Below are 26,286 nucleotides of genomic sequence, written 5' to 3' on the forward strand. Positions count from 1 at the left end.
TAATTACTTCACTGATACCTAACAGGTAGAGCATTTATCTCATCTTCTTACACTAGCGTTTTAACACAATACTTGATAAACCATAATATGAAGCACATTAATAGCTTGAAACATGAAGATTAGATGAACAGACTCCTCCAACTGAAGAAACCTTAACTTTACTTAATATTGTTCTTTACTGTGGCATTTTTCAAAGTCATTTAACCTTTAGACTATACTAATATAGTCTTTTTGAATTCATAATTTACTCAATCTGTGTAGACAACTTGAAGATTTGGGAAAGTACAAATAAGGTACATTCTAAATTTTAAAATGTTCTCTAGAGTAAGTATCATTTCCTAAAAATACTGCTTATTCAGAAAGAATCAGAGGAAAGATGACTCTTATTTTAAAAATCATAAAATGTTCTTCACACAAAAACTTTTCCTTTCCGTGGACATCAGTTCAAAAACACAGAAGAACAACTCACTATTTATGATTAACACCTTATCCGTATTATACTTAATTTGGCAGTATGTACAAAAATATTAATAATGGATGTTTTAATAAAAAATAAGAAGAATCTAATAGTTCATAAAGTTCATAAAAATTATAGGAGTTCAGTGTGCCTAGCTGACTCCTGGAATTAGAGCCAAGAAACTAATGAAGTTAAGATCATTCATTCAAAGTCAAAGTTAAGTATCAAGCACCATGTTGTATACCTTCAATATATAAGCTGAGACAGGGAGGGAGAAAATGAAAATAAGGTGAAGTTAAAAAGAAGAAAGAAAGAAACCCAAGTCAAAGTTGAAAAGCTAAGTTTACGTTACTTAATGGCTGGCTATAGGCTATGTCTCCAACTCCAGCCAGTCACTTCATAAATGTCGTGAGTCCTGTAAGTGACTTGGTTAAGAAGTTCTGAATAATCAGTTGAAGTCCATAAAAAGACTGTATGCCCTATTATCATTTCATCTTTCTATACATAGCAAAGCATATTTATTTACTTGTCTTACCTCTGTATGTTGCCTGTAGCATTTCCAACTTTCCCCAAATAACCCTGCTCTAATGGTATCGATAAAAATATTTTATGTAAATATGGTATTTTAGATATGAAATGTCCCTTCACCAAGAACTGAAAAGATTATGTATAATTTAAATTAACTCGTAAGAAGTGTATTTTTTATTTAGTCTGATTTCTCTAGTATACACAATTGGATATATTTTTATACAGAACAGATCTTCGGGAGATCACAGGATAAAATTATCTGACTAATCCTTTCTAGACCTGAATCCATTTTTTAATCCAAGGGGTATACTAGCCACAGAAGTCAAGAACATTAAGCACATACCGTATCTATCAAAATAAAATTTCTAAACTAATTTTAATTAAACATAGAATCAGAATCTGAAATCCTTCTGAGAATAAATCGTTGAAAGAATTCTCATCACTCATTTGTTTCATATAAACTTAGTGTGAAGAAAAGCATACATCTAGTGAAGCACAGTAAAAAAAACCACAAGCTTTGCTGATCGTTTTTTATATATCAAACATCATACTAAAATTACCAAATAACCCTCAAAACTACCCTGTGATATAGATATTATTTCCCCCATTTTACAGGTAAGGAAACTGTATTTCAGTGTTTAAGTGATGTGTCCAAATTCATCCTGCTCAGAGGTGAATAAGCTGAAATTTGAAATTAGGACTTTCTGGCTCCAAAGCCCCTTCTCTTTTACATCACCTTATTTCCCTATGTACCAGAAAAATGACAGTGATATTTAGACAAAATACAAGATAATTATGTGTCTTATGATTAAAACCATGTAATTTTGAAATTTTAAGAATATTCAATTGCAAACCAGAGCAGCCAAGACTGTTATACTTCATAAATCTGTTATTTGTAGTGAAGTTATATGTGTTGCCTAGAAAGGAATTTCATTTTAGAGGTCCCTTAAGAGTTCTAATATGAAGAGTATTACAGTGTGAGATTTACTCCTTGTTTATTTTTTTATTTTTATTGAAATATAGTTGACTTAGCATGTTGTGTATTCTTTGGTTTATAAATTTGACCTACTGAAGATTTTTCTGCCTCCTAAGACTGTGAATATGGCTTAGAAGTCCCCTGAAATTCTAGCTCAGTCAAACCAGTCCAATGTCATTAAATCAAGTAGGTAAAGACCCAAAACTAGTCCAGAGTATCATGGATTGAAGCAGTACCCATTTTAGCAATCTTCATGAGACATCATCAAATATTTCACAGACTATCAATTTTATACTATTTTCTATACACATAGTAAAATATGTAAATTTCTCAAAGTATAATCCATTATGAATCTAGGCCCAAAATGGATAATATTAGAAGGATTATGATTCAAATCTGGTCAAATCTGTCAAAGATTATTTCATAACTATCTTTCAACGTAACCTTCAAAATCACTAATTTTTTCAACTTACAAATCAGCTAATCAATTGAATTTTTGTGACCACTGTTAGAAAGAGAAAGTATCAGAGGACTGGTCACATAGTAAAGTATCTTTTCCTGAAAGTTTGGTTTAAAAAAATATGTATGTATGAATACCTATATATTACTCATGTGCACAATTATTCATGTATACAACTATACACATATATGTAATACATATGTAAATATATAAAATTACATACACACATATATATAAAATATATTTCTTATTGTTAAATCATGGACAACATGCTTTGTTTTTTAATTCGTATTACTCTTTTTTAAAAAAAATAAATTTATTTGTTTATTTATTTTTGGCTGCATTGCGTCTTCACTGCTGCGCACAGGCTTCCTCTAGTTGCAACACGTGGGCTTCTCATTGCGGTGGCTTCTCTTTGTGGCACAGTATGGGCTCTAGGCACGTGGGCTTCAGTAGTTGTGGCATGCGGGCTCAGTAGTTGTGGCTCGCGGGCTCTAGAGCACAGGCTCAGTAGTTGTGGCGCATGGGCTTAGTTGCTCCATGACACGTGGGATCTTCCCAGACATGGGCTTGAACCCGTGTGCATTGTCAGGACAGCTTCTTAACCACTGAACCACCAAGGAAGACCTGGACCACATGCTTTAACTTTTATCTGTAGGACTTATATTTAAAATTATTTGTACCTCATTTTGAAACACATCATATTTACTAGGTATCACAATAAAAATTTAAAATATAAATTTTAACCAAATTTCATAGGCATGTATTAGACGGTCTGATCTGTAGCCACTTGGATTATAAAAAAAATTCACTTTGGTATAAAGAAAAAAAAATGCATTTGTGGAATCCTGGGCTGCCCAAAAGTCACCAGTAGTTCAAATGCCAAACCATCTTAAACTTCAATCAAAAAAGACAAGCTCTAAGAATTAAAGTATTATGGAAGAGAAAAGCAATGTTTTCATATCTAAGCCCCAAATTTAAAGTCACAAGTGCAGATTCTCTGAATTGCAAGCTGTAATTTTAAACTGAGATACTTCCCATAAAGGCAAATTTATGTAGCCTAAACTGGGAACTAATTTATTTATTTAACGTTGGTTAATTATTTCCCTGACCAGATCACTAATAAGTATATTCCCAGCTTTTAAACACATTAAACTTTTGAAGTGTAAAAGTTTTCACTCCCATTAGCAATCCAAAACAGTAATAAGTTCATTTAAGTACATGAAGCTTTTTTTTCTTTCCTAATAGACACCTACAATAAATCAAAACTTATAGAATACACTGAATTGTTGAACCATTCAAAGTAAAGTTTTCCATGTCCTCAAATACTGGACCAAAAAAAATGACAATCATATCTAAAAGAATAAAAAAAAGATAAAATGACATACACTTATTAACACAAAAAGAAGGTATTTCCAAAAGTGTCCAATGCCCACGTTAGCTTTTATCACCTAAATTAAAAATCACTACTGCAACATTAATTTCAATAAATGAATTTATGTAATTAACTAGAATTCAAGCAGTTGTAAAAAGCATTACACAAAATATAATACCCTATAATATGAAATGTTTACTGTGTTAAATATGGACACCTTATATCATGTATCCTAGAAACCCAATTTCAAACACTTTCCTAGAAACTAAAACAAGGCCTCAATCTAATTAAGGACCAACTTATTCAAACAGATTTAAGACTTTAGTTAATAATCTGAAAAAAAGATATGTCAGAAAAATATAAACTTCAGGTTTTCTAGGTCATTTACATTACATCATACTGTGCTATATTCTTATTATATTTATAAAAACATAAAACATGTGAGTTGCAAGTAATAAAGTACTAATAATCAACAGTAATTTCAAAAATATATGAAATGTCAATCACAGTGTTACTTATCCTTACCTCTGAACTATAGTCATCTGCTGTGGTTGAAATTTCACTTTCCGGCTAAAACAGAAAGTAAAAACTGATTATATTAAAGCCCTTCTACTGCGTCCCCTCTCCAAATATTGTACTTTATTAGCCCATTATTATTGGTAACTTATGATAGAAAACTCAAAAACTATTACTAAAAAACAGGCAAAAAATTATTAAAATTCTTTTAAAATTCCACTCTGATTATGAATCACAATGGCTAAATAACACATCTAAAATTTATCACTAGGCAGTTTTATAAATATAAAAGTATCAAGAAGTACTTTCACACAGGGTCTTTTATACACTACAAATCATTTGTAAGACAAAAGCACCAAAAAAGATATCATCCCTCTAATTCTTACATCTCTTTTAAATAAAATAAAGTCTTAAACTGTTACTCCAAAAAGTTCAATTTCTTTAAAATGAAGAATCATCAAATTTTGGTGCTAGAAAAGTAGCAACAACTTGAAGAAAATTACCAACCTCTGTTGTTATTAACACTGTTGCAGCTTACAAAAAACTTTCAAAGACATTCTTGCTTCATCCTTACATCCCTGGGATTTGGGTATGAAGTGAGTGGCTTTTCTAAGCTTCCCTCAGCTTAGAAGTACTAGGAAGAGTCAAAGAGGAAACCTAAATTTTCACTGCTTTCACTGTTCACATGCTCTCATCAAATCTAAGAATCTAATTTTACAAGTGAAAAAAGAGACCCAGATAATTCATTTTTTCACTCAACAAATATGAACGATATATGAACCCAATATAGAAGCAACTACATAAAACAAATACTAACGGACATAAAGGGAGAAACTGATGGAAATATAATAATAATAGGAGACTTTAACACCCCTCTGACATCAATGGACAGATCTTCCAGACAGAAAATCAATAAAGCAACAGAGATCGTAAATGACACAATAGAACAGTTAGACTTAATTGATATTTTCAGGACATTACATCCCCCCAAAACAGACTACATTCTTTTCAAGCACACACGGAATATTCTCTGGGATAGACCACATACTAGGACACATGACGAGCCTAAACAAATTTAAAAGAATAGAAATTATTTCAAGCATCTTTTTTGATCACAACAGCATGAAAGTAGAAATCAACTGCAGAGAGAAAAATGAGAAAAAATGATTACAGGGAAACTAAACAATATGCTACTAAAAAACTAATGGCTCAACAATGAAATTAAAAAAACACCTTGAGACAAATGACAATGAAAACACAACCATACAAAAGCTATGAAATGCAGCAAAAGCAGTCCTAAGAGGGAAGTTCATAGTGACACAGGACTTGCTCAAAAAACAAGAAATTTCTCAAATCAACAACATAACCTACCACCTAAAAGAATTAGAAGAAGAAGGAAAAGCAAAACCTAAAGTCAGCAGAAGGAAGGAAATAATAAAGATCAGAGAGGAAATAAATAAAACAGAAATTTAAAAAACAATAGAGGACTTCCCTGGTGGCGCAGTGGTTGAGAGTCTGCCTGCCGATGCAGGGGATACGGGTTCGTGCCCCGGTCCGGGAAGATCCCACACGCTGCGGAGGGGCTGGGCCCGTTGGCCATGGCCGCTGAGCCTGTGCGTGTGGAGCCTGTGCTCCGCAATGGGAGAGGCTACAACAGTGAGAGGCCTGCATACACCCCCCCAAATAAAATAAAATAAAACAAAATAAAACATAGAAATAATCACCAAATAAAAATCACCAAATCAAATAAAAACCAAGAGCTGGTGTTTTGAAAGGAAAAAATCGACAAACCTCTGGCAGGGATCACCAAGAAGAAAAGAGGACCAAAATAAAATAAGAAATGAAAGAGGAGAAATAACAACCAATACCACAGAAATACAAAAATCCGTAAGAGAATACTATGAACAATTATGTGCCAACAAGTTGGACAACCTAGAAGAAATGGACCAGTTTCTAGAAACATACAGCCCACCAAAACTGAATCAAGAAGAAATAGAGAATTTGAACAGACTGATCACTAGAAGTGAAACAGAATCTGTAATTTTAAAAAACTCCCTTCAAACAAAAGTCCAGAACTGGATGGCTTCACTGGGAGATTACTAAACATACAAAGAAGAACTTATATCAATCCTACTCAAATTCTTCCAAAAGATTAAAGGGGAGGGAAAACTCCCAAAGTCATTGTATGAAGCCACTATCACCTTGATACCCAAACCAGACAAAGATACCACAAAAAAAGAAAATTACCATACAATATTTTTGATGAATATAGATGTGAAAATCCTCCACAAAATATTAGCAAACCAAATCCACCAACACATTAAAAAGGATCATACGGGCTTCCCTGGTGGCGCAGTGGTTGAGAGTCGGCCTGCTGATGCAGGGGACACGGGCTCGTGCCCCGGTCCGGGAAGATCCCACATGCCGTGCAGCGGCTGGGCCCGTGAGCAATGGTCGCTGAGCCTGTGCGTCCGGAGCCTGTGCTCCGCAACAGGAGAGGTCACACAGTGAGAGGCCCGCGTACCGCAAAACAAACAAACAAACAAACAAAAGGATCATACACCATGATTAAGCTGGATTCATCTGAGGTTCACAAGGATGGTTCAACATATGCAAATCAATCAATGTGATACACGACATCAACAGAAGAAAAGACAAAAACCACGTGATCATCTCAATAGATGCAGAAAAAGCATTTGATAAAATTCAACATCCATTCTTTTTTAAGAATTTAAAAAATTTTTATTTTATATTGGAGTATAGTTGATTAACAATGTTGTGTTAGTTTCAGGTGTACAGCAAAGTGATTCAGTTATACATACACATGTATCTATTCTTTTTCAAGTTCTTTTCCCATTTAGGTTATTACAGACTACTAAGCAGAATTTGCTGTGCTATACAGTAGGTCCTTGTTGGTTATCTTATTTTATTATCATTCCACTTTTGTGTTCATGTTATTGAATACAATTAAACATAATGTTTACATCTATAAAATTATCCTGTGTATACACATAAAGAAACATTAAAAAATTCTAATAGGGTTATATATTTTAAATACAGCAGTGTGTACATGTTAATCTCAAGCTCCCAATCTATCCCCCCCCCACCCTTCCCCCTGGTAACCATAAATTCATTCTCTAAGTCTGTGAGTCTGTTTCTGTTTTGTAAATAAGTTCATTTGTATCATTTTTTTAGATTCCACATATAAACAATATCATGTGATATTTGTCTTTCTCTGTCTGACTTACTTCACTCTGTATGAAAGACTCTAGGTCCATCCATCATTCTTCTTAATGGCTGAGTAATATTCCATTGTATATATAGGTACCACATCTTCTTTATCCATTCAGCTGTCAATGGATATTTAGACTGTTTCCATGTCTTAGCTATTGTAAACAGCACTGCAATGAACACTGGGGTGCATGTATCCTTTTGAACCATGGTTTTCTCCAGATATATGCTCAGGAGTGGGATTACTGGATCATATGTTAGCTCTATTTTTAGTTTTTTAAGGAACCTCCATACTGTTCTTCATAGTGGCTATACCAATTTATATTCCCACCAGTATAGGAGGGTTCCCTTTTCTCCACACCCTTTCCAGCATTTATTGTTTGTAGACTTTGTAATGATGGCCATTCTGACTGGTGTGAGGTGGTATCTCATTGTAGTTTTGATTTGCATTTCTCTAATAATTAGCGATGATGAGCATCTTTTCATGTGCCTCTTGGTCATCTGTATATCTTCTTTGATGAAAGGCCTATATAGGTCTCCTGCCCATTTTTTGATTGGGTTGTTTGTTTTTCTGATATTAAGCCATATGAGCTGTTTGTAAGTTTTGGAGATTAATCCATTGTCGGTCACATCACTTGCAAATATTTTCTCCTATTCTGTGCGTTGTCTTTTCGTTTTGTTGACGGTTTCCTTTGCTGTGCAAAAGCTTTTGGGTTTAATTAGGTGTTTTTTTTCTTTTTATTTCCATTACTCTAGGAGACAGATCGAAAAAGATATTTATGCCAAAGAGTGTTCTGCGTATGTTTTCCTCTAAGAGTTTTATAGTATCTGGTCTTATGTTTAGGTCTTTAATCCATTTTGAGTTTATTTTTGTGAAATATCCATTCATGATAAAAACTCTTACTAAAGTTGGTATAGAGGGAACATACCTCAACATAATAAAAGTTATTTATCACAAACTCACAGCCAAGATAATACTCATATGATTACCATATGTTCCAACAATTCCACTCCTGGGCATGTATCTGGAGAAAACTCTAATTGGAAAGGATACGTGCACCCCAATGTTCAAAGCAGTACTATTTACAATAGCTAAGACACAGAAACAACCTAAGTGTCCATCGACAGATGAATGGATAAAGAAGATGTGATATATATATATATATATATATATATATATATATATATATAAAATGGAGTATTACTCAGCCATAAAAAAAGAAATAATGCCATTTGCAGCAACATGCATGGACTTAGAGATTATCATAGTAAGTGAAGTAAGTCAAACAGAGAAAGACAAACATCATATGATATAACTTACATGTGGAATCTAAAAAAAATGACACAAATGAACTTATTTACAAAACAGAAACAAACTCACAGACATAGAAAACAAACTTATGGTTACCAAAGAGGAAAGGCAGGGAGTGATAAATTAGAACTTTGGGATTAGCAGATACAATCTACTATATATAAAATAGATAAACAACAAGATCCTACTGTATAGCACATGGAACTATATTCTATATCTCGTAATAAACCCTTGTAATAATGGAAAAGAATCTGAATAAGTACATATACATATATGGATGCATATATATACAAAAGTATATGTATATATACTTATAACTGAATCACTTTGCTGTACACCAGAAACTAACACAACATTGTAAATCGACTATATTTCAATTTAAAAACATTAAAAATTTTTTAAAAAGCTGATTCATGGGCCCCACCCAGACCTGCTGAATCAGAATCTACATTTTAAAAAAGATCCCACATGTGATCTGTATATACATGGAAGTCTGAGAAGTATTCCTCCAAAATGGAGAAAGATAATAAAGTACCTGTCCAATGAGCCCCCAAAACTTAACAGAAACAAAAAACAAAAAAATCCCAACCAAACAAACAAAAAAAGCAAAAACCGAAAAAAAAAACCAAACAGGAAGCATCACTGTCTCCTTTCTCATCTATACTTACGGGAATTTTATTCAGCACTCAAGATCAAGTTCCAAGTCAACCTCCTCTCTGATGTAGTTATGATGCCAGGAACAGAAATAAGCTTACTCCTATTCTAAAATCCTGTAGCAGTGGTTCCTAACTTATGTGGCCCTCTTTTAAATCTAAAACACTTTCATGGGACTTCCCAGGTGGTCCAGTGGTTAAGAATCCACCTGCCAATGCAGGGGACATCGGTTCGATCTCTGGTCTGGGAAGATACCACATGCCATGGGCAACTGAGCCAATGTGCTGCAACTACTGAGCTTGCACACTGCAACTACTGAAACTGGTGTGCTCTAGAGCCTGTATGTCGCACCTACTGAGCCCACACGCTGCAACTACTGAAGTCTGCACACTCTGGGGTGCACGTGCCACAACTACTGAGCCTGCATGCTGCAACTACTGAGCCTGCATGCTGCAACTACTGAAGCCCGTGTGCCTAGAGCCTGTGCTCAGCAACAAGAGAAACCACTGCAACGAGAAGCCTGTGCACTGCAACAAAGAGTAGCCCCCACTCGCCACAACTAGAGAAAGCCTGTGTGCAGCAATGAAGACCCAGCGCGGCCAAAAAAAAAAGCCAAAAAAAACCCACTTTCATGATGCAAGTCCTTATGGTTCGCTCACTTATTTATTCTTTTAAATGGCTACTGATTAAATGCATATTGTGTACCAAGAACTGTGCTACTGAGGATAAAATGGTGAACAAGACACTCTGCACTTGAAATGCTAAAATTCCAGTGAAAGCCCAAGTATTGATTTGTTAGGCAGAAAATGAAAATAAAAACATCTTCAAATCAAATCAAGCACCATGGTTACTATATTGTATCATACAAAAGATCTAGATTTCAACAAAAAATTACAAATACAGGGCTTCCCTGGTGGCACAGTGGTTAAGAATCCACCTGCCAATGCAGAGGACACGGGTTCAAGCCCTGGTCCGGGAAGATCCCAAATGCCGTGGAGCAACTAAGCCCGTGTGCCACAACTACTGAGCCTGCACTCTAGAGCCCACGCGCCACAACTACTGAAGCCCGCGTGCCTAGAGCATGTGCTATGCAACAAAAGAAGCCACCGCGATGAGAAGCCTGCACACCGCAATGAAGAGTAGCCCCTGTTCTTTGCAACTAGAGAAAGCCCACTTGCAGCAAAGAAGACCAATGCAGCCAAAAATAAATTTTTTAAAAATTACATATACACAAAGAAAAAGGAAAGTATGGCCCATACACAAGAAAAACAGTAGTCAGTAGAAACTGTCCCTGAGGAAACATAGATATTGGACTTAATAGACAAAGATTTTAAATTAGCTATTTTTTAAAAAGTCAAATAAATGAACGAAATAATGTCTAAAAAACTAAAGAAAATTATAAGAACAATGCCTCGCCAAATAGGGAATATAAAAAAAGAAAGAATTTATAAAAGAACCAAAGAGAAATTCTGGAGTTAAAAGTAAAGTAACTGAAATGTAAAATTTACTAGAGGGGCTAAACAGGAGATCTGAGGAGGAAGAAGAATCAGAGCAAACTTCAATATAGTTCAACTGAAATTATCCAGTCTGAGAAAAAGAAAAAAGAATTTAAAAAAATGAACAGATCATCAAAGACCTGTGCAACAAACATACTAATTTAACATATGAATAAGGGAGACTCAGAAGGAGAGGAAAGGGTCAGAAAGAATATTCAAAGATATGATGGCTGAAAACTTCCCAAAGTTGATGAAAAACATTAATCTATGTATCCAAAATGTTCAAAAAACTCTAAGAAGGAAAAACTCAGATCCACTTTTATGATGAATAGCAAATCTCTATGACATTTCTGACTCTTGACTAAAGCTCAAATCCCTATATATCTAAATCCTATTTCCACCTAAATATGCCAGGGCACAATCCAAATGATAATTTTTTGCCTTGTACAACACTCTTCCTCCTAAGCATCCCACTGTTCTCTACTCCTGGTCTTGGTAGCTCCACCATCCCACCACCACCCAATCCACTCTTAACTTGTCCCTCATCTCCTTATTCTTGAAATTTCCATCATTAACGGGAGGAAGAAAATTAGCAATTATTGCGGAAAACTTTCTGTGGGCCAGGTACAGCCTCCCTCTGTTCACCATTACCACCATCCTATCCTGATCACTTTGAGATCCATTTAAAACTAAACTACTTAAGGTTTCCAAATCACATCACACTGTTTCATGTCTTTGAGAATGCTGATTCTTTAGCATGGAGGTTGTCTGCCCTACTTCTTTGCCTCTAGCTAACTCTAACTTACACCTCAAGACTTGGTTCTCTTCCTGGAAACTTTCCCAAATAACACACACAAGACTGATTTGGGCATTCCCCCAAATCATGGTACTTTAGGGCACCATGTGCATTGTTGCTAGCATGGCTCTAATCAAGGTACACAGCCTATCTTACATCCACCTTCCCCACCAGAGTGACTTTCAAGGATAGAGACTGTCATATTTATCTTTGTATCCTTGGTGCTCAATCTTTGGTGTAATACAGCTGCTCAGTAAGTGTTTGTTAAATCAAGCTCACAAAAATCGCATAGGGTGCTAATGAGTGTTGTCATTACAACAACTTTACACTTAGAATGCTAGTATTTAAAAATCTGGATGAATACTTACTTCAACAGAGAAGACCTGGTCATGTTTAACTATTTCTCCACTGTGTAGAGTTCTCATTATTGTGGATTCAGGAGTCACAGCTGAGCCTAATCTCTGAGAACTATTTGTGCACATCTCATCACTCTGTGACTGCTCAATATTCACAGCATGGTATGCTGACATGTCATGTTTACTACTTGAAGTTTTCCTCTTTTTCTTCTGCTTCTTAGGATACTGCCCATCAGATTGAGCTTTCCTTTGTCGAAACTGGGCAAGCTACAGAAAAAAAAAAATCATCGTTATTGTCATAGATAATTTTTCTTTATAAGCACTAAGAAAAAAGTAGATTTGGAGTCACTTTCTTTAAAAGATCAACCCATCACTAAAATGATGACAAAATAATGGACCATGGTTACTGTGTTTAACACAAAAATGACTACTAAATTGCAAAGAAACTAGGTATTTCTGAATGAATGCTGTTCAAATGTTGAGAAGAACTAAAAATATCATGTCTAAAGAAAATATCATGTCTATTCTACCCCAGAGTTGGGTAGAATAAAAAACAGGCATTCTTATTCACTGTTCGGTAGGAGTATAATCTCTGGATATGAGATTATATGAAAACATAGGAGTTCTAAATGCATTTGCTTTGTGGAATTTCTGCAACTTCCACTTATGTATATTAGTAAATGTAATTATTTCATGCAAAAAGCTTTAGCTATACAAATGATCATTGCAGACTTGTTTATAATGGGAAAAATTATAAATATTTTCAGTATCAAACAGTAGAGCCTCCTAGCCCTTAATCATTTGCATACCATCATCAGGATTTTTGCCATATCCTAGTGTCACCTAAACTTACCAGTTACTTAATATGTTTTAACTAGTGTACTTTTCTTATTTAAATTTATTTTAAAAGGATACTGTCCGGCTTCCCTGGTGGTGCAGTGGTTGAGAGTCCGCCTGCCGATGCAGGGGACGCGGGCTCGTGCCCCGGTCCGGGAAGATCCCACATGCCGTGGAGCGGCTGGGCCCGTGAGCCATGGCCGCTGAGCCTGCACGTCTGGAGCCTGTGCTCCACAACGGGAGAGGCCACAACAGTGAGAGGCCCACATACCCCAAAAAAAAAAAAAAAAAAAAAAAGGATACTCTCTATTCTTGGCATAAATTAAAAGTATCACTTGTCATTTTTTTAAAAACAAAAACAAAAATGAATACAATGAAAAATAAAACTGTATTATTAAAATTTTAGCTAGATATATTGCTGATGGTTCTAAGAGAAACAGGCAAGTGTTAGAGGGGTGCTAAGGATCTGTAAGTATCAGACTTTTGGCTTATAAGGAACCTGGTTAAAGAAACCTGGAAAAGTAGTAACTTTTTTTTTTTTTTTTTACAATACTATCCACTCTTATTTAATATTAGATCAGGATATCACCTAAAATATCTCATCACTACCTGTATCAGAAGATACGGATAACATATTTTGAGCAACACTAGATTAATTCAATTAAAATAATACTAATGCAAACCATTATTAATATTAAAAATATTAATGTAAACCATTATTAATAGTAAATGTTTATACACAACATTAGGTATAATATTGCAATATAACCTTTTTTTTTTTTTTTTTTTTTTTTTGCGGTACACGGGCCTCTCACTGTTGTGGCCTCTCCCGCTGCGGAGCACAGGCTCCGGACGCGCAGGCTCAGCGGCCATGGCTCACGGGCTCAGCCGCTCCGCGGCATGTGGGATCTTCCTGGACCGGGGTATGACCCCGTGTCCCCTGCATCGGCAGGCGGACTCTCAACCACTGCACCACCAGGGAAGCCCCCTGCAATATAACCTTTTTTAGTAAAAGGAAAATTAAGTGCATCTCTTTTAACAAAGATAAGGCAGGCCTCAGGCTCACAGCCTTCCACAATTATACCTATTTTAAATTTTAATAACATTATACACAGAGGCATGGATTAAATTCTGGAAGAATATAACCATAACAACTTTGGTCTGTCTCTGGATTTGGGATTACAGGTATTTTTCCTTATGCTCACTTGAAATTTCCTTTTTGGTGCATAAATTTTCCAAATTTTATATGAAGCAACTATTAACTACCAATTCCTAAATTTTATTTGAACTCAGTCATTCTGAGAGAAACAAAAGCATAAGAACAGGTGTAAGCCCTTTGTGCCTTAAAAAGAGGAAACAGAGGAAATATACGAACATATTAATATATAAATTAGACCAATTACAAAGATGGCCAGTAAATGTCTTATGATATAAAGGATTAAAGCAATCTTGATGATGTTGATATCATTAACTATCAAAATATGTGACAAATACTAGAATCTATAGAATAACATACAGCATGTTATACTTTTGTCTGCTGTAAATGAAGAAAAGTTTACAGATCTGTATTGTTTACTTAACAAATGTGTCTAATTAATAAGTCAGAAATATCTAATCACTGACCTTGCAATATAAAAATATATCACATTTAAATTTCTTCCCCAGTTGATCAGCAACTAGTCAGTTATTCTACTATCTGCTTAAGGAACAGATGCAAGACCAGTTGCCTCTATTTGTACATTATTAAGCTGCTGGAATGCATTTAAACTACTTTGGAGAGCAAATTCATTCTTAAAAATAAACCAACTGAAACACTATTATATATTATCTGTAAATAGAATCAAAAGTCTAGGGACATCATTTTAAAACGATCCCTCAGAAAGAATGCAAAAGCAAAAAAATGCTAATGACATTCTTAAGATTTAAAAATATATTCAGACAGCAGAGGATATCAGGGCAATGATGAAGATTTTGCTTAAAATTCCAACTCTGTTAGGATATATAATTTATATTTAATATTTATTTATACTTACAAATACATAACAAAAGAGAAAACTAAAATCCTGTACTATAAAAAGACTGATTAAAAAAAAAACAAACAGGGGCTTCCCTGGTGGCGCAGTGGTTGAGAGTCCACCTGCCGATGCAGGGGACACGGGTTCGTGCCCCGGTCCGGGAAGATTCCACATGCTGCGGAGCGGCTGGGCCCGTGAGCCATGGCCACTGACCCTGCGCGTCCGGAGCCTGTGCTCCGCAATGGGAGAGGCCACAACAGTGAGAGGCCTGCGTACCGCAAAAAAAAAAACAAACAAAAAACCCGCTGCCTGAGACAACAGTATCCATTATTAAATGAACCCAATGAAAAGGTTAATAATAGATATGGAATAAAAAGTAGAATGGGGGGCTTCCCTGGTGGCGCAGTGGTTGAGAGTCCGCCTGCCAATGCAGGGTACACGGGTTCGTGCCCCGGTTTTGGAGGATCCTACATGCCGCGAAGCGGCTGGGCCCGTGAGCCGTGGCCGCTGAGCCTGCGTGTCTGGAGCTTGTGCTCCATAACGGGAGAGGCCCCAACAGTGAGAGGCCCGCATACCGCAAAAAAAAAAAAAAAAAAAAAGAAAGGAGAATAGGGGCTTCCTTGGTGGCGCAGTGGTTAAGAAATCGCCTGACAATGCAGGGGACAAGTGTTCAAGCCCCGGTCCAGGAAGATCCCACATGCCGCAAAGCAACTAAGCCCATGAGCCACAACTACTAAGCCTGCGCTCTAGAGCCCACGAGCCACAACTATGAAGCCTTTGTGCCACAACTACTGAAGCCCGCAGGCCTAGAGCCTGTGCTCTGCAACAAGAGAAGGCACTGCAATGAGAAGCCCACACACCACAGTGAAGAGTAGCCCCTGCTCGCTGCAACTAGAGAAAGCCCGCGCGCAGCAAAGACCCAACGCAGCTATTAAAAAAAAAAAAAAAAAAAAAGTTCTATTACAGTATGTAGAACTAATCACTTCTAAGGACATAAAATTACCAAGACATTGTTTCAGGCCTATGTTATTGATTACATGAAGTCATATTATTTTTTCCAGAACAATTAACCAGAAGGTAAACTCCATGAATGTAAGAACTTTTGTTCACTGCTATATATTCAAAATCTAGAACAGTACTCAATAAATACATGATGAGTGAAAAAAAGATAACATACCTTTTATAGAAAAGTTAACATTAAGCAATAATTTTAAGCACTGTTCCACAGAACCTAAGAACTAAGATGATAAACTGACATATCTAATTCCACTATCTAAAAAAGTTCCATGGTCTCAGAATTCAAAGTGGCAATTAAATGAATTAAAACATAAAATATTCCCTCTCACCATAATCTCTCTACCCCACTAGGCAAAACAAATAAACAGAAAAACTAAACAAATGACAAAATGAAATTCTCAGAAAAACAAAAATAATAGCTTTTTAGGAAGAGTTCTGTTTTGTAAAAACATGAGAAAAGGAACAAGAGCACATCATAAATCACATCATAAATAGCTATCTATTTTTATTTTAAATCTGAAAAATGGCAAGTTGGCAGATAAGCAAAAACCAGAAACTCTATTCAATTAGTTAATCATTTGATACTGCAATGGGGCACTTTAAATTACTGGAAAAACATTTATTCTAAAACATGCTGGAAATTCAGACTACAGACATCTGTGTTTGTCATTTGGAAGCCAATTATAAAAATGTTAACATATGCAGGCACGGAAATAGCTGCAAGATTTACTGGAAAGATATCATGTCCATATACACTTGTCTTTCAAAACTAATTCAGATCTCAAGCAAATGTCTTACCCGGACCAGAACACGAATAATTAAATAAAAATGGCTAATAATTTATTTCATAAACTCAATATTTATTTATAAATGATCATTCTCAATAAAACAAGGAATTTTTTTAATGCTGTAAAAAAAATGCCAAGTTTTTATAATGTCACTTCAATAAAAGTACTAACTGGAATCTGTTTTGTTTCTTGAGAGTTCATCAGGTGTTTATGTGCCAGGCACAAAGCTAGACATGAGTCGAAATACACTGTCTTAACAGTAGGATCTTTTAGTCTAGGCCAGCCGATTATTTCATTGAGTTGTGAGAAACAAGGTAAAAGTTAGTGTACAATTTTGTAAACTCAACAGTCCTATGTTATCTTTAAGGAGGTAGTACGAGAACTTCTCTTGTCCTGATTTTCTCAAAAAAGGCTTTCTGTAAGAGGTGTGGTTGCAGAGTTTTACAGCTGTGAAGGAAATAACTTGGCATATGACAGACAGTAGTGAGTAGTTCATTTATTTAAAAAATATTTATTGTGTTTATGGAATAAATTATCATGTGTTTGCCCTGTGCAGGGTAGGTAGTAATGAAACAGATACAAACCCTACTCCTCTGAATTGTAATCCAGGTAGGAAGAAAAAAATTAAACAAATATGGACAAATACAGAAATATATCATTTCAAGAGACAAAAAGTGCTTTGAAGAAAAAGTATAGGTACTAAAGAAAGTCTAAAACAGAAAGACTTAATTTGAATGGGAATGTAAGGGAGAAGTCATGAAATATTGAGAAAAGAATGTGGAAGCTGAGATTTGAAGACAAATATGAGTTACTTGCCCAAAAGTAGCAAAATAGAACAGGAACATCTGACTCCAAAGCCAGTATTCTTTCCATTACACCAATTTGCATTCCATGCATTCTGAGCTCTTTTCCTTCATTTGTCATTAAACTTAAAACCACTAACATTAAATCTAGAACAGGAAGTTTAAAGGCATGAACAAATGAAATCACCAAAACAAATACTTTTTTGACAACACTAGGGAAAAAACACACACACAACACACACATACACCAAGAAATTATAAAATATTTAAAAAATGTTATCTACTTTCTCTAGTCTTCAAAAGCAGCTGTAAGTAGCTATGTTTTTACTGTAGAAAATTTAAGAAATCCTAATTAATTCTAATTATGTAACTATTTGTACCTGTCCGTGCAGCCTTTACCTTTGTGATATTCCCTAATGAATGTTGAACAATGCTGTACAAGCTATTACAACAAAACTTCAGGGACCTAACTATGAAAACACAGAAGAATAACACAGTTGACCCAAACACAATTTGTATGTAGAGCTGAAGTAGGGCAACTGAAAACAAAGAAGACAAAAGCAACACTTTAAAGATGCTCTGAAGAATATTTTCCAACGATATGACAAAATACAAACTGTTGGAAAATAACAGTGCCAAATAGACCCGATGAAATCAGATATGGAAAAGACCACAGGACTTTACCTTATGGAGACAGCAGTCTTATTTATATCCTAAAACCTCATTCAATGCAGAATTTTTCTCAAAGTTTTGGAACACTTTCACGTCTAAGAAGAAAACGGATTCTGGAACTGAAAAAGTTACCTTAATTTTGCAAATTTTAACACATTTCATTGTCTGGCACATAGTAAGCCCAAATATTTTTTGAGTGAAAATAATGTTTCAAAAAGAATATGGATTACATATATTAGAGTACTGGACTGTTGTGTTTACAGAGACTCTAATAAACTAGCTATGTGACACTGGACAAGCCACTTAACCTCAAGAGAACTCAGTTTTTTCAACTGTACAATGAAGAGGAGGATTAGAAGGATCTCTTAAAACTTCTTTCAGTTTTACCATATGATCCAGCAAGTCCACTCTTAGGTGATATATCTGAAGAAAACAAAAACAGTAATTCAAAAAGATACATGCACCCCAATGTTCACAGTAGCATTATTTACAATAGCCAACATATGGAAGCAACCTAAGCGTCCATCAACAGATGAATGAATAAAGAAAATGTGGTATACATACAATGGAATATTACTCAGACATAAAAAAGAACAAACTTCTGCCATTTGTATCAACATGGATGGACCAGAAGGTTTTATGCTTACTGAAATAAGTCAGACAGAGAAAGACAAATACTGTATGTTTTCTCTTATATGTGGAATCTAAAAAACAGAACAAACAAATGAATATAACAAAACAGAAACAGACTCAGATATAGAGAACACACTAGTGGTTACCAGTGGGGCAAGAGGCAAGATATAGTGGTAGGGGATTAAGAGGTACAAACTACTATGTATAAAATATTATAAGTAAGGTACAAGGATATACTGTACAGCACAGGGAATATAGCCTATATTTTATAATAACTTTAAATGGAGTATAACCTATAAAAGTATTAAATCTCTATGTTGTACACTTGAAAATAATATAATATTGTAGATCAACTATATGTCAATCAATAAATAAAATTTCTTCCAGCTTTTAATGCTTAAATTGGAAAAGTTTTTTTCAACTGTTTCTTTCCCTTTTTCTTCCCCATACTCTCACTTAATTATGTAGAAGAAAAACTAGAATTCTACATTATAAAAGTTCCTTTTTAACTGTTGCTTGAAAAAACAGTTCAATAAATAGTATCAATTATGAAATGATACCAAATGAAAAAACATACAGAATACAAAGTGGAATGATTATAGTATAGTGTTTAGAACAAATCAGTTCTAAGTATATAAAATTACCAAAATACTGTTTTAGGCTCATGTTACTATAAGAAGTATATGAAGTCAAATTATTATTGTAGAACAAATAACTAGAAGAGATGCTCCAGGAGGGCAGGGATTTTTAATCAAAATCAAAGCCTATTTAATACTCTTAAGTCTCGAATAGTGCCTGCATATAGGTTCTCAATAAAAATTTGCTGAGTGAAAAAAAGATAATTTTTTTTTTTTTTTTTACAGAAAACAGGAACCATAAGCAATAGTTTTAGGCTTATTCCTCAGAACTTCAGAATACCTGTATAGTTTCTAAAAAAAAACCTAAAATGATAAATCAGGTCCATGGTTACATTACTATACAACCATACTATGTAATATTATGTACCTGTCAAAGATAATGTTTTCAAAAAAAATTTCATGTGGGAAAATGCTCTCAACATAAAGCTGGGGGAGAAAAGAGACCAAAACTGCATGCAGAGTATGATTCAAGCTAAGTTTAAAAATATACATAGAAACAAAGAATGAACAAACTGTTAATAGTGATTACTTGTAGGTTATGAGAGTATGGGTAATTGTTTTCTTTTCTGAGAGATTTTCACTGCCTCCCTCCCTCCCCCAAAGATCTGTAAAGAATATTCACTAATAAAACTATGGGCCCATATGTTAATATCACTATTTTTAAAAGGATATAATACAACTACACATCTACCAAAAATCTCATCCCAAAAGACAGAAATAAGGCAGAAGTCCCAGGAATTATGCTGTCTTGGGGCCTGGCCTCTTTCATCAGCCTCTCCAGACACCCTCTCCAGACATCCCATAAGCATAACTGCTAACAGTGGCAGATTATTACACCTCACTGTTCAGATGCCACCAACTTCTGTTTCATTTCACTGTCACCTCATTTACTGCTAACACTGAACGGTGAGAACAATGGCACTTTGCCCCAACCTTATCTAGTTTCTGCATAGTATAAAGCTTAATCTCATCAAAAATAAACAAATAAATAGCAGTTCATGTAAAGGAGAATCCTAAAACAAGGTATATCTGTAACAGATGCTATCACCCTCAGCAGCAAAAATACATGCCAGCTTATTATCTGAGGTTTGTTCACTTATAAGCCACAGATAATAGAATATTATTCTCTCTTATATGCATTTTTTTTGCAGGAAATATCGACTTAAAAAATAAAAGAACTGCTATATCTGGTCACTTCAATGGCCCATCTTGTCAGATATCCAGTGCCCATCAACAGCTCCAATGATCTGTCAGAGATCATTTGTGATGAAACTGGGTGTATAATAAAGACATAAATATCAGTTGGCTTTGGTTTTGCTTCCTCTTCCTATCTCATTCCACAACACAACACACTCACTACTCCCCGAGGACTGAGGGACCATGGGATTATGATCTCTGCACACCGCTAGGCCTTGGGCATATGCATCGGAAAATGGGCAAAAGTTAACACAGCACCAGTGTTTGTAACAGAAAAACTGGAAACAACCCAAATGCTCATTTATATGAGAATGCTAAATGAGGTAAATTCCTATAATGGAATTGTATGCAGGTGTGAACATCTTTACATAATACTGAACAAAAAGAAAATCATTAAATACTGCTTATAATATGATACCATTAAGTTCAAAAACAGCAAAACTAATATATTATGTAAACATATGTGGTACAGAAAAGCAAGGCACTGATAAAGAAAATTCAGAATTGTAGTTACCTTAGGTAGAGAGGGGGTGGGATTAGATTGGGAAAGGTTTCAAATGTATTTGAATGTGTGTATTTCTTAAACTGGGTGACAGGCATAGAAGTCATTTTTTAAAAATAATTTTTCTTATCTATATAATTTATATGTATTCTTTTGCAGGTGAAACATATTTAAGTATTTTTAAAGTATGTATTTAGAACTTCCTGCTGAGGAAACTGGCCAGTGCTCATAGCTCCTACCATACAGGACACCCCAGCTGCTCCTCTCAGTCTAGTCTGATGAGAAAAGAGGCAGTTGATTAGATTCTTCTCTTGGAATTAGGGAACAAAGAGTTAGAAAAGATATCCAGAAAGTAACAGAGGGGAGATGAATCTTATTGAAGGATTTGAAAATCAGTGCATGATGCAATAATCATATAAATATCCCTAAACTCACCCATAAAGTACATTTATGTTATCAACCTACTAGTCATGTTGCAGACTAAAATACTTTTTGTGTATTCAGCACAGCCAGTTTTCCTTCTGACGAAATCATCCTTACTTCTTTAGTTGCACACCAAGTAAAGTAGCTGGCATATAAGAGTTCATGATGTATAATCACCTAGTTTTGCAGAATCACACAAATTAGCTATGTCAGTGGGTCCCAAACTTTACTGCACATTGAGGATCTTTAAAATGTAGTGAGTCATGGACTTCCCTGGTGGCGCAGTGGTTGAGAGTCCGCCCGCTGATGCAGGGGACATGGGTTCGTGCCCCGGTCCGGGAAGGTCCCACATGCCGCGGAGTGGCTGGGCCCGTGAGCCATGGCCGCTGAGCCTGAGCATCCGGAGCCTGTGCTCCGCAACGGGAGAGGCCACAACAGTGAGAGGCCCGCGTACCACAAAAAAAAAAAAAAAAAAAAAAAAAAAAAAGTGAGTCCTGGATCACACCTCAGACTTTCTGATTTGGGGTTGGAGTGTGACTTAGGCTTTGAAATTGTTTAAAGCTTTCCAGAGGCTTCTAATGTGCAGCAAAGTTTGGGAACCACTAAGCTAGATGCTTACTCTATGAATTGATTTGCTTGCACTATTTAAATAATTTTTCTCTCCCCCTTCTTTTTTTTTTTTAAGCGTCTACAGTGGGAAACAATTCCATTGAATAGAACAAATTTGGGGATTCATCCTTAATTTTTGGTCATGTGCAAACTGATGTACAAGCAAAAGAAGCTGATCTGCAAAGAGAGGAGCACCAGATATTGTGAAAGTGAAATAAGGGATGATAGAGAGAATGGCATTGGTTCCAAATGCCTGTTCTGTTTCCCATGAGGCCCAACTATACTTCTCTTAGCTTCCTTTGAAATCTCTCTATCTTTACTATAACGCTCTTTTTCTCTCCTTCACTTAACTAATCAGTTTTTTGGGAACAAAGTGCCCTGCTAGAAGTAGGGTGCTTCCATTTAGCTATTTGAATCACTCAATATTTTATATTAAAAAAAAAACAACAACTCATGTTTTCACTGCTTCATCTGTATAGCAATAACATATACCTGCCACCTGGTGGCAGCATACCTACCTGAATATGGGATATCTTTTTTGGAAAACAGTAACCCTTTTCAAAGGTTAAACATGTCAAATATACATTCTTTGACAGTTTTTGGCTATTTTTCGGATAAAATCCATACTGTCTCAACTAACACATATGGCTCCTCATTATCTGATCCCAGCCTATTTCCCCAATCTAGTTTTCCAGCATGAGAATAATGATGATGATGGCTAATACTTCTTGAAAAGTTTTTTAATCTGACAATCTTCTAAGAGCTTTATATGTATTAGCTGAATCCTCACAACAACCCCAAGGCAGGTACTATTATTTTTCTCATTTTCCACATGGGAAACAGAAGTACTGAGAAGTTTAAGCAACTTGCCTAAAGTCACAAAGCTAATAAACTGCAGAGCCAGAATTTGATCCCAGACTGTCTCGTCTAGTCCAAGCTCATAACCACTACTATTATACTGCTTTTCACAAAAAAATCTTTGAAAAAGTAGGTAGCATTCACCACCCTTTCCTGATTCACACTCATTCTCCATCCCACAGTAATCTGAATTCTTTGCTTCCCTTTCTCACCAACTGTTGCTAAAGCTCAAGGTCACTTTTCAAGTCTCCATCATACTTGATTTCTCATTTTTGACAAGTGGCCACTCCTTAGTTGAAACTCTTCCCTTAGTCTCACAGACATCATCATCTCCTAGCTTTGTAAATAGTTTGTATCCAATATTCTTTGCAGATACTTCTCCACCTGTTTTTTAAACATGGGTGTTTCCACAGAATTCAACTCTCAGTATCCCACTTAGTCGTCATCTTGAGTGAACTCCCTACTCCCAGAGTGTCAGCCAGTATCTTTAAACCAAATATTTCTCTAGCATGGCCTTCTAAAGGAACAGACTCATATTCAGTTTTACACTGGGCCACTCTTCTAGGATATCCTCTGACTCAATGTATCCAAAACAAAAGTCATCTTCATCTTACTAAAATATTTGTTACCCTCCAAAAATGCCCACATTTCCTATCTCAGAGACCCATTTCACTCAAATCCTCTTTTCCCCCAAATTTGTCCATGTTCCCCTATCTCAGAGACCAGCACCTACATACCTTAAGTTGCTCAAGTCAGAAAACTAGAGTCTTCTCTTATCTTAGTCTGTTTGGGCTGCTATAACAAAATATCATAGACTGGGTGGCATATAAACATCAGAAATCTATTTCTCACAGTTCTGGAGGCTGTAAGTCCAAGATTAGGGAACCAGCAGATCTGGTGCCTGGTGAGAGCCCACTTTCTAGTTCACAGATGGCCATCGTTTTGCTATAGCCTCACATGGTGAAGGGGGCAAGGAATCTCTCTTTTGTAAGAGCAGTAATCCCATTTATGAGGGCTCTGCCCTCATGACTTAGTCATTTCCCAAAGGTGCCACCTCCTAATACAATCACCTTGGGTGGTACGATCGCTACGTATGATTTCTAGGGGGAAATGAACATTCAGATCATAGCATCTCTCTTACCCTTTACAACAATTATCAAGGCCTCTCAATCTTACCTCCTAAACAGTGATCAAGGATCACTGTTTAGCCAGTGCAGGGCTGAAGTTAAGAACACAATCTCTTGGGTCAGAGTGGGTTTGAATCCTTGTTCTGCCACCATGACTTTGTGCAAATTACTTAACCTCTCTAGTTTTCCCACCTATGAAATAGGGATAGAAACAGTATCCACAGCTGTTAGAATAGTTATAAGGATTAAATAAGAAAATGAATGTAAAACGCTTAGCATAATGCCTAGCATTAGAAAGTGCTCAAAAATCGGTAGCTACTATCATCACAAATTCATACTCTTCTATCTTCCACTGTCAACCTTCCCACTGTCCAAGTGAAAGACAATGAGGTAGAAACAGAAGTGGGGATAAATCAAGAAATATTTAGAAGGTAAAATCGGTAGAATGTGGTGATTGGTTGGCTCTGAAAGGTAAAGGAGAGTAACTCCCGGAAACCAAATAGAAGGTGAGATAATGTGGGCCTATTGGGTTGTGGTGTTAGAATGGGAAGAAAAAGGCTAAGTAGAAGACAAATTTTGAATAAAAAACAATTAATGGGATTGGGTTATGAGTACACAGGATACAGGAAGATAATTGCAGAATAATTCAAAGGGTTTTAGTTTTCAACTGAGATGCTTTCTCAATAGGTATAAACTACTGAGCCTCAAAAATATGATGGCACATAAGATAGAAAACAAGAACATTAAAATTTTATTTATTTATTTATTTTTGGCTGCATTGGGTCTTCTTTGCTGCGCGTGGGCTTTCTCTAGTTGTGGTGAGCCGGAGCTACTCTTCCTTGCGGTGCCCGGGCTTCTCACTGCAGTGGCTTCTCTTGTTGCGGAGCATGGGCTCTAGGCGTGCAGGCTTCAGTAGCTGCAGCACGCTGGCTCAGTAGGTGCAGCACGTGGGCCCTGGAGCATGCGAGTTTCAGTAGTTGTAGCATGTGGGCTCAGTAGTTGTGGTGCGTGGGCTCTAGGGCACACAGGCTTCAGTAGTTATGGCACACGGGCTCAGTAGTTGTGGCTCACGGGCTCTAGAGCACAGGCTCAGTAGTTGTGGCACACAGGCTTAGTTGCTCTGTGGCACGTGGGATCTTCCCGGACCAGGGATCGAACCCGTGTCCCCTGCATTGGCAGGCAGATTCTTAACCACTGCGCCACTGGGGAAGTCCCAAACATTAAAAATTTTAAATCCAAATCACAGAGGGAAAAAAAGACTATATAGACTCCTGTCATAAGACTAAAACACCAATGCCTATTAAAATTACTTATACTGCATTTCACCCTTTTAATTAAAAAATATATATATATTCTTCTCACCTAAAAAAAAAATCCCAAATTACTATCTTCTCTTTTTCTCAAACTTTACTAAAAATTGCTATTGTTTAAAATGGAAAAGTGAGAGTTCTCTTGTTAAAGGGAGTAGAAATGCTCAGACATATATTTTCATTAGAAGAGGAATTTATACAAATTAAAAATTAAATATCAGTTTGGCAAATGTAGATGGTTGTACATTAAAATAGTCCCAATATTTTAAGTTATCTTTGAAAAGTTTCTATAACTTTCAGCCAAAACCTATTATTTCATATATAAACTCCCAGCAAATATTTGCTAATGCAGGTTTTACACATTTTCTAATACTTTGCCCTTTAGAGCATCTACTTATTTATTTGACTTTAGAAATCAACTTATACATACACAGTCAACAGACCATAAGTGGTGTAGTAATTAACTCAGATCACTGCCCCATGCCCATCGCAAATCCCTGCATCTCTTTCCCCTGCATCCTCTTACACACTTTCATACATTAAACTTGCTTTTTCATAAATCTGAAGAATATTTTTAGTTATAACTGGTCCCTGTTCCTATCTTCCCTGGGGAAACAATAAGGCAGTATCAACTTGAAAAAGTGAGACCCTTGAGGAATAAATACAGTCTAATCAGAGTCCACAATGAATGAGCCCTAGC

At 35.9% G+C, this 26,286-nt stretch overlaps 1 protein-coding gene across 14 annotated transcripts in view; it reads right to left on the reverse strand.

Annotated features, from left to right (window-relative positions):
- Nucleotides 1-26,286, reverse strand: part of AKAP9 (A-kinase anchoring protein 9) — a 145,571-nt gene that overhangs the window by 110,850 nt on the left and 8,435 nt on the right. For all 14 annotated transcript variants that reach the window (XR_012333982.1, XR_012333981.1, XM_073809717.1 and 11 more), the window contains exons 2-3: nucleotides 12,170-12,424; nucleotides 4,322-4,366 (exon numbers count right to left, since the gene is read on the reverse strand). Coding sequence is in view for 12 of the 14 variants with exons in the window: in XM_073809717.1 (XP_073665818.1) it covers nucleotides 4,322-4,366; nucleotides 12,170-12,424 (300 nt within the window). In the remaining 2 variants the exon portion in view is untranslated. The remainder of the gene's footprint in view (nucleotides 1-4,321; nucleotides 4,367-12,169; nucleotides 12,425-26,286) is intronic.

This window comes from Tursiops truncatus, chromosome 9 (genome assembly GCF_011762595.2).
Source record: "Tursiops truncatus isolate mTurTru1 chromosome 9, mTurTru1.mat.Y, whole genome shotgun sequence".
Classification (NCBI taxonomy): Eukaryota; Metazoa; Chordata; class Mammalia; order Artiodactyla; family Delphinidae; genus Tursiops; species Tursiops truncatus.